At 39.6% G+C, this 17,574-nt stretch overlaps 1 protein-coding gene across 2 annotated transcripts; it reads left to right on the forward strand.

The window, feature by feature from the left end:
- Positions 1–1,145: 1,145 nt before the first annotated feature.
- On the forward strand, positions 1,146–17,144 carry LOC107785026 (E3 ubiquitin-protein ligase UPL2). 2 transcript variants are annotated; one of them, XM_075226287.1, is made up of 17 exons: positions 1,146–1,343; positions 1,527–1,643; positions 3,826–3,921; positions 3,998–4,204; positions 4,311–10,860; positions 10,982–12,051; positions 12,224–12,508; positions 12,586–12,787; positions 12,914–13,185; positions 13,269–13,543; positions 14,184–15,303; positions 15,380–15,526; positions 15,606–15,686; positions 15,763–15,988; positions 16,107–16,246; positions 16,332–16,438; positions 16,873–17,144. In XM_075226287.1, exons 2-17 carry the CDS (start codon positions 1,548–1,550, stop codon positions 16,973–16,975), a joined length of 10,977 nt encoding a protein of 3,658 aa, XP_075082388.1. In that variant the 5' UTR covers positions 1,146–1,343; positions 1,527–1,547; the 3' UTR covers positions 16,976–17,144. The 2 variants fall into 2 exon arrangements, with proteins under 2 accessions (XP_075082388.1, XP_075082389.1); XM_075226288.1 differs by having other exon boundaries at positions 1,147–1,343; positions 11,006–12,051.
- The last annotated feature ends 430 nt before the right edge of the window (positions 17,145–17,574 follow it).

Consider the following 17,574-nt stretch of genomic DNA (forward strand, 5'->3'; position numbering starts at 1 on the left):
AATATCCATAAGAACCTAATTATCATTGCTATATAACTAAATTCAGTGTCGGAGTTTGGAATTTAAACAAAAGAATTAATTTTTTTTATTTATGTTAAGAAAATTCAATAACTTATGTATAAAAAAATAAATTTATTTTTGCCCTATGTATATAATATAACTTCCAGAGGAAGGGGATTCATTATAGTACAATTGAACCCTCTTGCACCCCTATGTCTCCGCCCAATTGTTAAGAATGCTACAAATATGATAATATTAATATAATAGGAATTAACCATCATCCATTTCTGGTGATGCATTCAATTTATACTTAAAATATGTAAGTTAAGTGAAAATTTGCATAATAAACAACTTCCACTTTGGGAATAAATAAATATCGATGGATATATAATCTAGATAATTTTTACATGTTCCTTTTATTGAGAACAAAATTAACTAAATATTAACAAAAACTTAAAATTTGAAATAAATTATAATTCATACATATTCTCCTTATAATGAAAAAAATAATGAAATATTGAAAATACTGTTTGAATTTTGTTCTTACTTCCTAAGCAAACTAGTAAATGTAGGACCATCTTATATGATTTATTTATTAACAAGCATCAATAACCACTTGATAACCTAATTATTGCTCTTACGACTAAATTGTTACTATTGACGGTACAAATTCGAATAATATTAATATAATAATGACGCCAAAGATAATTTATATATTCTCCTTATTGAGAAGAAAATAACAAGATATTGATAAAATATTTAAAATTTACAATATCTTATTCTTAAGAATAATAATATTGTTCTTTTATTACTCTTATTTTTACAAATTATCATTTTTTTTCTTGATCAATATATGTTCAATTTAAAATTAAATGCATATAACTCGTGATACTTTTAGTTTTTATTTATGATCATGAAAAGCTTATCTATATATCTTTTGTTTTTGATACACTATATCTCTTTAATTTAAAAAGAAAAAATAGAAAAATAGAAAGTAAGAAACAAAGGGAAAATTTCGAAGAGACTGGAAAAAGAGAGGACCAAATAGCAAAACCGACTTGAATCCAAGACCCTCAAAATAGAAGAAGACTCAATTTGTGTGTAAGCTCTACCGTGTATATAAGCTCTTCCCCTGTCATCGCTCCCAGGGTTAGTACTAGTTAAAACCAATTTCACACACAAAAGGCAAAAGGAACCCCCCCACCCCCCTTCGCCTCCCCCCACCATTTTCTCTTTCTTGGCCTTGGGGTTTTCCTTTGTTCTTTTCCTCTCTATAAACCCTATTTTCTGTACAGACATACACTCTCTGGATGAGTCACATATCCGCGACTTTTTTAATTCAGGTACAAATAGAAAAAAAAAATCACTTTCGATTATTATTTTGTGTATTTATTTGATCGATTTAATGTTTTATGTCTTTATTTTGATTTTTTTTATGTATGTGAATGTTTGAAAAGTTCTTATTTTGGATTTTGGGGTTATTTTTTGCTATCTGATTTGTGTGTTTGGATTTATATATGCGTCAGTAAATACAGTAGGGGTTGAATATGACGACTTTAAGATCGAGTTTGCCGTCGAGGTTACGGCAACTTCTCTCCAGCGAAGGAGCCATTGGTCCATCTATTAAACTCGACTCTGAGCCTGTATGTACTCCTTTTACTCCTTCCCTTTTTTCATATTTTTTTTGAAGTTAGTATTTGGTTGGTGCTGCGTGTAATTAAGGGTTTTGTATCAAAATAGCTTGTTGTGGACATGCCAGTTAGGGTTTTATGAAATTACTTCACAATGTACATTTTCTTTTGTTGTTAATTTTATTTTTATTCAAGACGTGGAATGTGTGTTAGTAGGGTTTTGTCTGGAAATTGCTTGTTGGGGAGTTGAGAATTAGAAGTTAACTCATTTTAAGTGTTTATGCAATCCCTATTTTATCTGCTTTTTTGTGATTGACACGTTGAAAATCTGTCATAAGTACTGATGCCGTCTGGGTCTGAAACTTATTACATCTGTTACAAGTGTACTTGTGCCATTTGAGTCAAAAATCAGTCTTTGTTATGTATTCAGAATCTATGAAAAGCTGCGGGTTTGATTTGGTATTTGGTTACAAGATACTGAAAATATTTAAAATTGTATTACTGCTAGATGTCTATTTCTTCTTTACTGATATCGACTGTTCAAGCTTGTTTGACAACTGATACTACTTACTATACAAGTCCTTGGTAAAGAAAATTATTGAAATTAATATTGAATTTGACTAGCTTGATTTTTACTATCAAGTTTGCAGCTTTGCGGCACTCCTATCAGGATATGCTAGCTCTAGATCCTAGGGTTTAAAACTGGTTCCTTTCATGGTCTTTATTTAAAAAAATAAATTGGTTCCTGTCATGGTTGATGAGAGGTTGACGTTGCAAGCTAATGTAGAAGGATATAATGTATTGGCTCTAGTGCTGCATATTAGTCGAATAATAGTTGCAGCTACTCGTTTGATGCTCACGAAATTATTGACACATTATTTTAATCACATTTGACTTTTATGGTGTGTCAAGATTAATTCAATTACGTAGTCAATGAGCGGCAAATGCCTCTGCTCAAAGAAATCCTTGGCTGTAGCTGGCTACTGATAGGACTTTATAAAAGTAAATTGAAATCAAAGAGAACAAGTTTGGTACATCTGAGGCAGAAAATCTAAAGGAAAATATACTGGTTCATAGCATGAAAGTTTAGATTATTGAAGTTTCCTAACCACTCATAAATACTGATAAGCACTACATATTGTTACCAGGAGGATACTTTTCCCTTCCTTCTGTAGCTTGAATGCGTTCCGCGTATATGCCCACTAGTGTATATTTGAATCTTGAAAGAAACTGAAATTGAAAATCCGATGCACTTTAATTGACACAATAAAAGGACGCCTTCTTTCCTTGCAATATGGTAGATGGATGCCTACCGGTCCTTGCAAACTGAACCTTGATTAATTTGTATAAGCACTTCATAAATAGTACTTAATACATTTAGAACTCCTGAGGAAAAGCTTTGCATCTTTTCTCTATTTTCTATAAACCAGGAGAAGATGGTGTTTCAATAATGTGTTGTTTGTAGTATCTTGAATCATATCTAGTCATGGATACACGAAATTGTGGCACACTCTATGCTTATCGCCACTCTTTTTTGTGAAAGACTGGCGTTTACGTTAAATTAGCTTTATTTTTTATTGGATTTTGCATCTTCATTTCATGGGTTGCATTCTTAATACTGTTTCACTACAATCTAAGCTGAGACCTACCTGGAAAAAGAGATATCTTCAAACTAACAGTGATAATAATTCCTTCCCTTATTACTTTTCAATGGGTGCTCTTTTACAGCTGAAGACGCTGGCATGGGTTAAGAACTGAAATGGTTTATCATGGTCCAAAATGGCTCTAAAGTTTTTTCCCCATTTTATGTTTCTAGCAAAGCCATGTTCCTTAACATCAATCAATACCATTGTTCATCCTCTTTTTATGTTTTATTCGGTGGAGTAGAGGTTATTCTTAAATTACAAGTTTTAAGAATTTTTTTTTTTTGGGGGGGGGGGGGGGGGGGTCTAATCATCTTTTCATGGATCTAGTAATATATACACTGTATTTAGTCATATGTAAGGAAATAACAAAGCAATATATCATCTGATTAGGGCCTTGGCTTCCCGCTGCTTGAAAGGATTTCTGTTTTCCATTACTGATTCTCTCTTGCAGTTGATGCTATTTTTATCTTTCGTGATTGTGTCCTCCTTTTCAAGTTTTTTTCTCCATTCACTTGCATGAGCTTATTGTGCATTTGTCCACATGTCAGCCTCCCAGAATAAAGGCCTTTATCGACAAGGTCATCCAATGTCCATTACAAGATATTGCAATACCTCTTTCCGGTTTCCGCTGGGAGTATGGCAAGGTGAATACATCTTACCTCTGCTTATCCTGATTTTTATGCAGTTTGGGCTTTTACTTAGTTGGACTTCTCTTTTCAGGGAAATTTTCATCACTGGAGACCATTGTTTCTACATTTCGATACGTATTTCAAGTCATATCTATGTAGTAGGAAAGATCTTCTCTTGTCTGATAACATATTAGGAGATGATAGTCCTTTCCCCAAGCAGGCAGTTCTTCAAATCTTACGTGTGATGCAGATCATACTAGAAAATTGCCATAACAAGGGTTCATTTAGTGGCTTGGAGGTAAGCTGAAGATGCTAAAACTTTTTGCTCGTTTGTGGATGAGCGTCTTAAAAATTATTCACGTGTATTGATGATGTCTGAACTTTTTTCCTTTGTTCTCTGGCAGCATTTCAAACTCTTGCTGGCTTCAACAGATCCTGAGCTCCTCATTGCAACATTAGAGACTCTTGCTGTATTAGTAAAAATAAATCCATCCAAGCTACATGCAAGTGGTAAGTTGGTTGGATGTGGTTCTATAAATAGCTGTCTCCTGTCACTCGCGCAGGGGTGGGGAAGCAAGGAAGAAGGTCTGGGCTTGTATTATTGCGTTACTGTAAACGAAAGAAGTCAGGATGAAGGCCTATCTTTGTTTCCATCCAATGTGGAAAATGATGGTGACAAGTCACTTTACCAGTTAGGCTCCACCCTTTATTTTGAGTTGCATAGTGCCAATACTCAAAACAATGCTGAAGCTGGGGATGGTGCAGTGTCAACAAACTTGAATGTAATTCACATACCTGATCTCCATGTACGGAAAGAGGAAGATATGGCGCTAATGAAGTTCTGCACTGAGCAGTACAATATTCCTCCTGAGCAAAGGTTTGCGTTGCTAACAAGAATCAGATATGCACACGCGTTCCGCTCCCCCAGGGTATGCAGGCTTTACAGCAAAATCTGTCTTCTTGCTTTCATTGTGCTTGTCCAGGCTAGTGATTCTCATGATGAACTTGCGTCCTTTTTTGCTAATGAACCTGAATACACAAATGAGTTGATCAGGATTGTCAGATCTGAAGAAACCATCTCTGGAAATGTTAGAACGCTAGCAATGAATGCCTTGGGTGCGCAATTAGCTGCTTATGCATCATCGCATGAGCGGGCGAGGATTTTGAGTGGGTCAAGCATCAGTTTTGCTGGCGGTAATCGCATGATTCTCCTAAATGTTTTACAGAGAGCAATCTTGTCACTTAACAGCTCAAATGACTTGTCATCTGTATCCTTTGTTGAAGCTGTTCTGCAGTTTTACCTGCTACATGTGATATCTTCTTCTAGTTCTGGGAGTGTTATTCGAGGGTCTGGAATGGTGCCGACTTTTTTGCCTCTAGTAGAGGATGCTGAGCCTGCACATATACATCTTGTTTGCCTGGCTGTGAAAACACTGCAAAAGCTTCTGGATTATAGTAATGCAGCAGTAACCCTTTTCAAAGATTTGGGTGGAGTAGAGCTTTTGGCAAATAGGTTACAGATAGAAGTGCACAGAGTGATTGACATGGCTGGAGATGATGACAATTCTATGATCATTGGTGAGCATTTTAAATCTAGTGATGAACAATCATATTCTCAAAAGAGACTTATTAGGGTCTTGTTGAAGGCACTTGGGTCTGCTACCTATGCTCCTGCAAATTCGGCCAGATCGCAAAGTTCTAACGATGCATCTTTACCTGCCACTTTGTGTCTGATATTTAGTAATGTGGAAAGATTTGGAGGTGATATTTATTCCTCGGCGGTTACTGTTATGAGTGAAATAATTCACAAAGACCCCACATGTTTCCCTGCTTTGCATGAGTTGGGTCTTCCTAATGCTTTTTTGTCCTCAGTGGTGTCTGGAATACTACCTTCTCCAAAAGCTCTTACTTGTGTACCTAATGGTCTTGGTGCAATTTGCCTTAATGGGAAGGGACTGGAATCGGTGAAGGAAACTTCAGCATTGCGTTTCCTTGTTGACATATTTACCAACAAGAAATACGTGGTAGCTATGAATGAAGGTATTGTCCCTTTGGCAAATGCTGTGGAAGAGCTGTTGCGTCATGTATCTTCACTGAGAGGTATTGGGGTGGATTTAATAATTGAGATTGTTAACAGTATTGCGTCACGGGGTGATGGTGAACATGCTCAGTCATCAGGGAAATCAAGTGAAACTACTGAAATGGACATGGACGCGGATAACAGGGAGAGTGTTGCATCCAGCTCATTGGTCGAATCAACTTATTCAACTGGTGAAGCTATCAGTGATGAGCAGTTCATTCAGTTGGCTGTCTTTCATGTGATGGTACTCGTTCATCGTACAATGGAGAACTCTGAAACTTGTCGGCTATTTGTGGAGAAGTCGGGAATTGAAGCTTTGTTGAAACTACACCTACGGCCTAGTGTTGCCCAGTCGTCTGAAGGGATGTCCATAGCATTACACAGCACCATGGTCTTCAAGACTTTTACTCAACACCACTCGGCTGCTTTGGCTCGTGCTTTTTGTTCCTTTCTCAAGGATCATCTGAAAAAAGCATTGTCTGGATTTGATGTTGTTTCTGGTGCTTTTCTCCTGGATCCTAAAAATATTCCAGAGAAGACATTTTCTTCACTTTTTCTAGTTGAGTTTCTTTTATTTCTGGCTGCCTCCAAAGACAACCGATGGGTAACTGCTCTGTTAACAGAGTTTGGAAATGGTAGCAAAGATGTCTTGGAAGATATTGGTCGTATTCATCGTGAAATTCTTTGGCAGATAGCATTGCTTGAAGAATCTAAGGTTGATGTAGAGGAAGGCGATGCTGGTAAAAGTGATGAGGCGCGGCAGTCAGAATTGAGTGCAACTGATAGTGAAGAACAAAGATTAAATTCCTTCAGGCAGTTTCTGGATCCATTACTTCGCAGGAGGATGTCAGGGTGGAGTTTTGAGTCACAATTTTTTGATCTGATCAATCTATATCGTGATCTGACTAGAGCTTCTGGTCTTCAGCAACGTCAGACCACTGACGGTCCTTCAAACCTCCGGATAGAAGCTAGTCATCATTCACAACCATCAGATTCTCTTGATGATGCCGGAACCAGTAACCGAAAAGAGGACAGACAAAGGTCCTATTATCATTCCTGCCGTGATATGGTAAAATCCCTGTCAATCCATATCACCCATTTGTTTCAAGAGTTGGGCAAGGTGATGCTACTTCCATCGCGAAGGCGGGATGATATGCTCAATGTTTCAGCTCCGTCAAAATCTGTTGCTTCAACATTTGCTTCAATTGCTATTGATCACATGAATTTTGGAGGTCATGTAAGTACTTCTGGATCAGAGGCATCTGTGTCAACCAAATGTCGTTATTTTGGCAAGGTTGTTGAATTTATTGATGGGATTCTGCTGGACAAGCCTGATTCGTGCAATGCTGTTATTCTAAATTGCCTTTATGGGCGTGGGGTTATTCAGTCAGTGTTGACCACATTTGAAGCTACTAGTCAGTTACTCTTTGCCGTCAATAGAGCTCCTACTTCTCCTATGGAAACCGATGAGACACATTCAAGGCAGGATGGAGTTGAAGATGCAGACCGTTCATGGATATATGGTTCCTTAGGAAGTTATGGGAAGCTGATGGATCATTTAGTGACTTCATCTTTAATTCTATCTCCTTTCACAAAGCATTTACTAAATCAACCTTTGATAAGTGGTGATATCCCATTTCCACGGGATGAGGAGACATTTGTAAAGGTTCTTCAGTCCATGGTATTGAAGACGGTTCTTCCTGTTTGGACTCATCCGCAATTCACAGAATGTAATTATGATTTCATTGCAGCAGTTCTCAACATCATTAGACACATCTACTCTGGAGTAGAAGTCAGAAACGCAAACAGTACTGCTGCTCGCGTGTCCGGTCCTCCTCTAAATGAAGCTACAATTTCTACAATTGTTGAAATGGGGTTCTCCAGGAGTAGGGCAGAAGAGGCTTTGAGGCAGGTTGGGTCAAATAGTGTTGAGCTAGCAATGGAGTGGTTATTCTCGCATCCAGAAGAAGCAGCACAGGAAGATGATGAACTCGCCCGTGCCCTTGCAATGTCGCTTGGGAACTCTGGATCGGATGCAAAGGAAGATGTTCCCAAAGAAAGCAGCCAGACAATTGATGAAGAAATAGTTCAGCCTCCTCCTGTTGATGATTTGTTGTCAACATGCCGAAAGCTTCTACAGATGAAAGACTCTCTTGCTTTTCCTGTCAGGGATCTTCTTGTGATGATATGCTCCCAAAATGATGGTGAACATAGGTCAGCTGTGGTTTCATTTATCGTTGAACAGGTGAAGCTTTCTAGTAATGCCTCTGAGGATTGTAACAGCAGCATTCTTTCTAATCTCTTTCATGTTCTGGCTCTGATCCTTAATGAAGATACCGAGGCCAGAGAGATAGCTGCAAAGAACGGTTTGGTCAAAGTTTCATCTGATCTTCTCTCACAATGGATTTCCAGTTCATTTGATAGGGAGAAAGTTCCCAAATGGGTGACAGCAGCTTTTGTTGCTATTGATCGGCTTGCTCAAGTGGATCAGAAGTTAAATGCTGAAATTCTGGAACAGCTGAAGAGAGATGATGCTACACAGAAACCAGTTTCGATCAACGAGGACAAATATAATAAGTTGCAGTCTTCTTTGTCTCCAAAATATCTGGATGTACTGGAGCAGAAGCGGCTTGTTGAAATAGCTTGTGGTTGTATGAGGAACCACCTTCCCTCAGAAACAATGCATGCTGTGCTGCAGCTATGTGCAACTCTTACAAGAACTCACTCAGTTGCTGTTAACTTTCTGGATGCTGGTGGATTGCAGTTGCTGCTTTCCTTGCCAACGAGCAGCTTGTTTATTGGGTTTGACAATATTGCTGCTACTATAATACGACATATTCTTGAGGATCCTCAGACTCTACAGCAAGCTATGGAAGCAGAGATACGACACAATGTTGTAACTGCTTCTAATAGGCAGTCAAGTGGAAGGCTCACAGCTCGTAATTTCCTGTTGAATTTGACTTCTGTTATTCAACGGGATCCAGTGATTTTCATGCGGGCTGCTCGTTCAGTGTGCCAAGTGGAGATGGTTGGCGAACGACCTTATGTAGTCTTGTTGAGAGACCGTGACAAGGACAAAAAGGACAAAGATAGGGAGAGAGAGAAATCAGATGACAAAGATAAAGTCCAGAATGCAGATCTGAAGTCTGGTGTTGGTAATGTGAGCCATGGAGTACAGGGCAAGAGTCTTGATGCGAGTTCTAAGAATGTTAAAGTCCATCGAAAGCCACCTCATAGCTTTGTAAATGTCATTGAGCTTCTCTTGGATCCAGTTGTAAAGTTTGTTCCTCCCCTGAAAGACGAACAGGTGACAAAGGAGAGCTGTAATTCAACAGATATGGACATTGATGTGTCTGCAAACAAGGGTAAAGGAAAAGCTATCGCGTCTGCTTCTGAAGCAAGTGAAGCTGATAGCCATGAATTGTCTGCATCTATGGCTAAGATTGTATTCATTTTGAAGCTTCTGACTGAGATTTTTTTGATGTACACTGCGTCAGTTCATATTCTGCTTCGAAGAGATTCTGAAATTAGCAGTTGCATAGCTGCTCCTCAACGGAGCCCCACAGGGCACGTTACTGGTGGAATTTTTCATCATATTCTTCATAAGTTTTTACCACATTCCAAGAGTTCTAGGAAAGAGAGAAAAACTGATGTGGACTGGAGGCAAAAACTTTCGAGCAGAGCTAGCCAGTTTTTGGTGGCATCTTGTGTTCGTTCGACAGAGGCAAGGAAAAGAATCTTTACAGAGATCAACAGTGTCTTTAGTGATTTTGTTGAGCTTGAAAAAGGTTTTAGGGCACCAGCAACCGATATTCAAGCATTTATTGATCTTCTCAATGATGTACTGACTGCTCGGGCACCTACAGGTTCTTCCATCTCATCAGAAGCTTCAGCTACTTTCATAGATGTCGGTTTGGTTCAATCTCTAACTCGAGCCCTTCATGTCCTGGACCTGGATCATACTGATTCTTCCAAGGTTGTTACTGGCGTTGTAAAAGTTCTGGAGTTGGTAACAAAGGAGCATGTGCATGCGGCTGAATCCAATGCTGGGAAGGGAGAACAGTCAACAAAAACTCAGGACCTTAGTCAACCTGGGACTACTAATGATGCCTTTGCATTACAGACTAATGAAACTGCAGCACAGCCTAACGGGAATCCAGTGCCAACAGATCATATTGAGTCCTTTGGTGCGTCTCAAAACTTTGGTGGGTCTGAAGCTGTCACTGATGATATGGAACATGACCAGGATATTGATGGGGGTTTTGGTCCATCTAATGAAGATGATTACATGCATGAAAGTAATGAGGATACCAGAAATCTGGAAAATGGCCTTGAGATAAGATTTGAAATCCCACCTGATGTACAAGAGAATCTTGATGAAGATGACGATGATGAGGACGACGACGATGAGATGTCAGGCGATGAAGGAGATGAGGTTGATGAAGATGAAGAGGGGGATGAAGAAGAACAGAATGATCTTGAGGAAGATGAAGCTCATCACTTACAACATCCTGATATTGATCAAGATGACCAAGAAATAGACGAAGATGATTTTGATGAGGAGGTAATGGATGAAGAGGATGAAGACGACGAGGATGAGGAGGATGGTGTAATACTTCGACTGGGTGATGGAATGAATGGAATAAATGGAATAAATGTTTTTGACCATATTGAGGTGTTTGGCCGAGACAATAGCCTCTCTAGTGAAACTTTACATGTTATGCCTGTTGAAGTTTTTGGCTCTAGGCGCCAGGGGCGTACAACGTCCATCTACAATCTTTTGGGAAGAAATGGTGACAGCAGTGCTCCTTCACAACACCCTCTTCTAGTAGAACCCTCTTCCTCGCTACAATTGGGTCAACCACGGCAATCAGGTATCTGGACTACTTCTGGTTAATATCATAATAATTTTTCTCTGGTGTGCAATGATGTATCATGTGCTTTTGTTTATTGGTTTCAAAATAAATCTCATTAGTCCCTTCGTGCTCATGACAGAGAATATTCGTGATGCTTATTCAGATCGGAGCTCAGAAGGAACCTCATCACGGCTGGATTCTGTTTTCCGTTCTCTTCGGAGCAGCCGTCACAACCAACGGTTTAATTTATGGACTACTGATAACCAACAAAGTGGTGGATCAAATGCCTCTACTCTTCCACAGGGTTTTGAGAATATGCTTGTTTCCCATTTGAGGCGGTCAACCCCTGAGAAAGCAGCTGATCAAGATGCCACAGAGGGGTCTCTGAATAGAGGTGAGACCACCCAGTTTGCTGGTTCAGGTGAGGCAGCTGAAACTGCTGCAGCTGCTGTGGAGAACAACAGCAATAATGAGGCCAGAGATGCAACTGCCCCCTCAACAGTTCTGGATGGATCTGGCAGTGCTGATGCAACACCTGTGGCAAATGTTTCTACTCAAGGAGCAGATTCACCTGGTGGACAGTCTCAGCCTGTCGAAATGCAGTTTGAACAGAATGATGTTGCCATAAGGGACATTGAGGCAGTTAGCCAAGAAAGCAGTGGAAGTGGTGCAACTCTGGGTGAAAGTCTTCGAAGTCTTGACGTTGAAATTGGAAGTGCAGATGGGCATGATGATGGCGGAGATAGGCAAGGTGCAGCAGATGTTCGAACTAGGAGGACTAATATTTCTTTTGGAAATTCTACACAGGTAAGTGCGAGGGATGTAGCCCTTCATAGTGTATCTGAAGCTTCGGAACATCCAAGTCAAGAAGCAGAACAAAGTGGTCCAGGCGAGGAACAGCAACCTAATTTGGATGCTGATTCTCGATCAATTGATCCTGCATTTCTAGAGGCACTTCCTGAAGAGTTGCGAGCTGAGGTTCTCTCAGCTCAACAAAGTCAAGCAACTCAACCACAAAATTCTGAGCCTCAAACTAGTGGAGATATTGATCCAGAATTTCTGGCAGCCCTCCCACCTGATATCCGAGAAGAAGTTTTGGCACAACAACGGGCACAAAGGCTGCAGCAGTCACAAGAATTAGAGGGCCAACCTGTTGAGATGGACACCGTGTCGATTATTGCTACATTCCCTTCGGAATTACGGGAAGAGGTACTTCTTTAGATGAATTTCTAATCTTACGTGAACTTTAATTTCATTTACACAAACAAGTGAAATCCTGTTTTCCTATTTTTTCTTCTTCAATTCTTCAGGTTGTGATTAAAGTTTGACTCCCATTAATCTTTTTATGGCTATCTTTGGGTCTTAATATTTCATGTCTCAGGTCCTTTTGACTTCTTCGGATGCTATTCTTGCTAATTTAACACCTGCTCTTGTGGTGGAAGCAAATATGTTGCGCGAGAGGTTTGCACGGAGGTATAACCGGACACTTTTAGGTATGTATCCTAGAAGTCGTAGAGGCGACTCTAGACGGAATGAACAATTGGACAGGGCTGGTGGAACCTTTTCCCGTAGATCAGCTGGAAGTAAGCCTCTGGAGGCAGATGGGTCTCCCTTAGTTGACACTGAGGGCTTAAGAGCGTTGGTGCGGTTGCTCCGCGTCTTCCAGGTATAAACTTGGTGTGCTTAGATTGCTGATTTTTTTGCATCTATGATTTGAATGTTGACACATCTGGCCCCATGCAGCCAATCTACAAAGTCCCCCTACAGAGGCTGCTGTTGAATCTCAGTGCACATGCTGAAACAAGAGCTGCTTTAGTTAAAATCCTTATGGACTTGTTGATGCTTGATGTTGGACGGCCTGCTAATCTGAATACTGCTGAGCCCCCATATCGACTATATGGTTGCCAAAGTAACGTGATGTATTCGCGTCCTCAACATCTTGATGGTTAGACCTTAGTGCCTTGCTTCAACTTTTTGGTTGTGTATTACGTATTACTAGTCTTGCTACTGCAGTTGCTTTATTTGTTGTTGTTTTTGCCTTGTAAATTTCATTCATCTCATTGCCTTGTAGGAATTCCTCCTTTACTATCTCGTCGTGTTCTTGAGACACTTACATACTTGGCGAAGAACCATTCTTTGGTTGCAAAGACTCTACTTGAATTCAGGCTCCCTCAACCAGTGGTGGAAGGGCCAATAAGTCCAGATCAGAGACGTGGAAAAGCTGTGATGGTTGAGGCTGATGGACCGAAAAGATGGCAGCTTGAAGGACAAGTAGCTCTTGCATTGCTTTTGGGCCTCTTGAATCATCCCCTTTACTTGAGAAGTGTTGCGCATCTAGAGCAGGTAGTTTGCATAAGTGGGATGTCTCTTTGAGTAGTCATTAGTTGGTATTTCTTGCTGTCTAACAATTTCTCTTTTGGATCTAGCTGTTAAATCTGCTAGATGTTATAGTCCTGAACACCGAAAGCAAATCAAATGCACATGAAGAACCTGGATCGTCCTCTACAGAACAACCAACTGGTCCTCCAGTTCAATCTACTGCTGAGATGAATACTGAATCTCATGCAGCTTCATCTGAGGTTGAGGACAAGTCCGGAGCCTCATCCTCTGTTGCAGGCGGAGACCAAACTACTGAAAGTATTTTGCTTAGTCTTCCACAATTAGAACTTCGACTCCTGTGCTCATTGCTTGCCAGAGAAGGGTAAGCTAGTTCCTTATCCTGTAATGTGCTTATTCAAGCTGTTTGACGTTATGTATTTCTACATGCTGCTTTAGTGCTATTGCATCGATGTATTTTAAAATGTTAAATACTCTGGTTTGAACTTCAGTAGATATTGCGAAAAAAAGAAGAGCATTTCTTGTTTGATTTGTTAAGTAGATATTACGGAAAAAAAAAGCGCATCTCTGGTTTTATTTGATAAGTTCAGTAGATAGTACTTCTTATGAGATGCTTCCCTTTTTTTTTTGGGGGGGGGGGGGGTGGGGGCTATGCCATGCTCCTTTATTGAAATGTAGTTGTGAGTTGGCTGGCTTATTGATGTACTGAACTAATTTTGTACTTCTTGTATATTTTCTTTCTTTTTCAAAGGAGGACTTGGATAAATAAACTAATTGCTTAGTGTGGTGTTCTTTTCAAAATTTTCATGCATGTGGCTGCTGTATGTGGCACAAAATTATGTGTTTGGTTGCACATGCACTTACTTGAAATGTAAGACTCAACTATCCTTTTCACACGACCAAGTACATTTTGAACCTTCAGTGGTTTTTTTATACTTAATGTTGCTGAATAATATATAATTTATTCATTGTTGAAGCTGTTTAATGTTTTCTTCTTTTGCTAGTCTGTCAGACAACGCTTACTCATTGGTAGCTGAGGTACTGAAAAAATTGGTGGCCATAGCTCCCGCCCTTTGTCATTTATTTATTACTGAGCTAGCTGGCTCTGTGCAAAGCCTGACAAGATCTGCGTTGGATGAGTTAAACAAGTTTAGGGAAGTAGAAAAAGCACTGCTCAGTACCACTTCAACTGATGGCGCCGTGATACTCAGAGTTTTGCAAGCATTAAGCACTCTTGTTGCTTCAATTGGTGACAAGAACAAGGATAATGAAATTCCTTCTGAGAAGGAGCATGGTGCTACTGTCAACCTGGTTTTGGACATTAACACAGCTTTAGAACCTCTATGGCAGGAGCTGAGCACTTGCATTAGCAAAATAGAGTGTTTTTCTGAAACAGCAACCAACCTGTCACACTCATCCCTTGTTACCACATCTAAACCTTCTGGAGCAATGCCTCCACTTCCAGCAGGCACACAAAATATTTTACCGTACATAGAGTCCTTTTTTGTGATGTGTGAGAAGTTGCATCCTGGACATTTGGGTGCAGGGCAGGATTTTAGTATTGCTACAATTCCTGATCCAGAAGAAGCAAGTGCTTCTGCTATGCAGCCGAAAACACCTACATCTGCAACGAAAGTTGATGAGAAGCACATTGCTTTCGTAAAATTTGCAGAGAAGCACAGGAAACTTCTTAATGCTTTTGTGCGGCAGAATCCTGGCCTACTAGAGAAGTCTTTCTCCATCATGCTGAAGGTTCCTCGTTTTGTTGATTTTGACAATAAAAGATCCCACTTTAGATCTAAGATTAAACATCAACATGATCATCATCACAGTCCTCTGAGAATTTCTGTAAGAAGAGCTTACATACTTGAAGATTCATATAATCAGCTGCGCATGAGAACAACTCAAGAATTGAAAGGGAGGTTGACTGTTCATTTCCAAGGGGAAGAAGGGATTGATGCTGGTGGACTTACTAGGGAATGGTATCAGTTGCTGTCCAGAGTAATTTTTGATAAGGGAGCACTGTTGTTTACTACAGTTGGCAATGAAGCAACATTTCAGCCAAATCCCAACTCCGTGTACCAAACTGAGCACCTTTCATACTTCAAATTTGTTGGGCGAGTTGTGAGTACCTACTTTTTTCTGTTTTGCTTGAGTCATTCAGTTTAACAATATCTCATGTGCTTTATGTACATCCCAGGTTGGGAAGGCATTATTTGATGGTCAACTTCTTGATGTTCATTTTACACGATCCTTCTACAAGCATATATTGGGCGCTAAAGTGACATATCATGATATTGAAGCTATTGATCCTGACTACTACAAAAATTTGAAATGGCTGCTTGAGGTAGCGTCTTCTGTTTTCTTAGCGATTGCGGATATGCTGCTTAAATATTTATTCTGCTCACGTTTCTTGCTTTGTACAGAATGACATAAGTGACATTTTAGACCTTACATTCAGCATTGATGCTGATGAAGAAAAGTTGATACTTTATGAACGCAATGAGGTATGAGTTCTTTAGCGAGGAGTGAAATTTCAACATTTTTGTTTCAGAAGTTCTGATTGAAATTTGTATAATGCAGGTTACCGACTACGAACTGATTCCGGGTGGCCGAAATAAAAGAGTTACTGAGGAAAATAAGCAACAGTACGTTGACTTAGTTGCTGAACATCGGTTGACGACTGCTATCCGCCCTCAGATAAATGCTTTTCTAGACGGATTCAGTGAACTGATTCCGCGGGATCTCATTTCTGTTTTTCATGATAAGGAACTCGAGTTATTAATTAGCGGTCTACCAGACATCGATCGTATGTTTCACTATTCCTTTATTTGCTACTTGATGCTGTAATCCTGCTGTAGATAGTTATTTGTCAATATCAAGAAAGAAGAGTTGCTCCTTACATGTGATATTCCCTTGCTTTGCAGTTGATGACTTGAGGGCAAATACAGAATATTCTGGATACAGCCCAGCATCACCAGTTATTCAGTGGTTTTGGGAAATCGTTCAAGGTTTTAGCAAGGAAGACAAGGCTCGCCTTCTACAATTTGTCACTGGGACCTCAAGGGTAGTTTGTTGCTTTTATTTGATTACAGTTTCATGCTTTATGTCTCCTGCAATCATCTCGAACAAGTTTTTGTCAACTTCTCCAGGTGCCATTGGAAGGGTTTAGTGCACTACAAGGAATTTCAGGTTCCCAGAAATTTCAGATCCACAAGGCTTACGGCAGTCCTGATCACTTGCCTTCAGCACATACATGGTAATTACTTTTATCATCTGAAATGAAACTATGATTGTCCTTTTGGTTTTCATTCTAATTTTATTAGCTGAAGAAGATCCATGCTGCTCCCTCTGCAAATTAGTTCTCTTTCTTTCCTTTCTGTGTGCATCCTAATTTACTGCAAGGATGAATTGGCAGCTTTTCTATGAGATAGGAAAGCTTTCTTAAATGAGTATTTAAATCTAATGCAGAGTAATATTATATGAAACTGTCCTAATCTTGGATTACATCTCAACTACTGACATCAATTTGTTCACGTCATCTAATGACTTCTTTCTTTATCCATTTGACCTGGCTCCATCTTTGATCAAAGGAAGCCATTGAGATTGGACAGATTGTTTTGTATTTTATTCCTTTATCGTCGTTAGTTATTTACTGCGAACACATTTCTAATGTTTATTTGCTGGGCGCAGTTTCAACCAGCTTGATCTACCAGAGTATCCCTCTAAAGAGCACCTAGAGGAGAGGCTACTGCTTGCCATTCATGAAGCCAATGAAGGGTTTGGATTTGGTTAACACCGGTGGTCTCTGAATTAGATTCTGTAGATAATTTCCATGTTAGAAAAGAGAATTTTTTTTAACAGGAGAACAGTCCAAGGGCATTTTAAGTCTGTGAGATACCTGTCTATAATGCTGTACAGTCTATTTGCTATGCCAAATGATTCTGGCGGTTTTCTTTTGCCAATCGTTTATTTATCCGTTTGAGATTTTTTAACGTCGGGTGCGACATCATTTTTCTGTAATCGCTGCTCATCATGTACCTCAAGACCAATTGCGATGCAGACCAAGGTTATATAATGGTCGATCCTTACCGAAACTTGGGCTGCGTTAATGCGTTTTCCACCCGTGTTACACGATTAGGATTTCTCGGGTGCTTTATAGTCGGATCAAAACTAAATTAAGCTAGGGTAGAGTTTATGGTGTTACTCCGGCAATATCACTACCCTTACAAGTAAAGAAAACTAACAATTAGAACCCAAAAAATCTATTGATTCAATTAATTTAGATTCTAGAAATACGCTTTCTACCATCGGTTTTTTTATTCTTAGAGTTCGAACTTGAGATTTTGATGTTTATCTCCCATTAGTTGTTATATATGCTTTTCATAAGCAAGA

Source organism: Nicotiana tabacum, chromosome 12 (assembly GCF_000715075.1).
Source record: "Nicotiana tabacum cultivar K326 chromosome 12, ASM71507v2, whole genome shotgun sequence".
NCBI classification, from domain to species: Eukaryota; Viridiplantae; Streptophyta; class Magnoliopsida; order Solanales; family Solanaceae; genus Nicotiana; species Nicotiana tabacum.

Bases quoted from the DNA above. Each gene is read 5' to 3' on its own strand.
- LOC107785026 (XM_075226287.1), top strand. From the start codon at position 1,548: ATGACGACTTTAAGATCGAGTTTGCCGTCGAGGTTACGGCAACTTCTC. The intron at 1,644-3,825 runs GTATGTACTCCT...TCCACATGTCAG, and splicing joins TTAAACTCGACTCTGAGCCT to CCTCCCAGAATAAAGGCCTT. The intron at 15,989-16,106 runs GTATGTTTCACT...CTTGCTTTGCAG, and splicing joins CGGTCTACCAGACATCGATC to TTGATGACTTGAGGGCAAAT.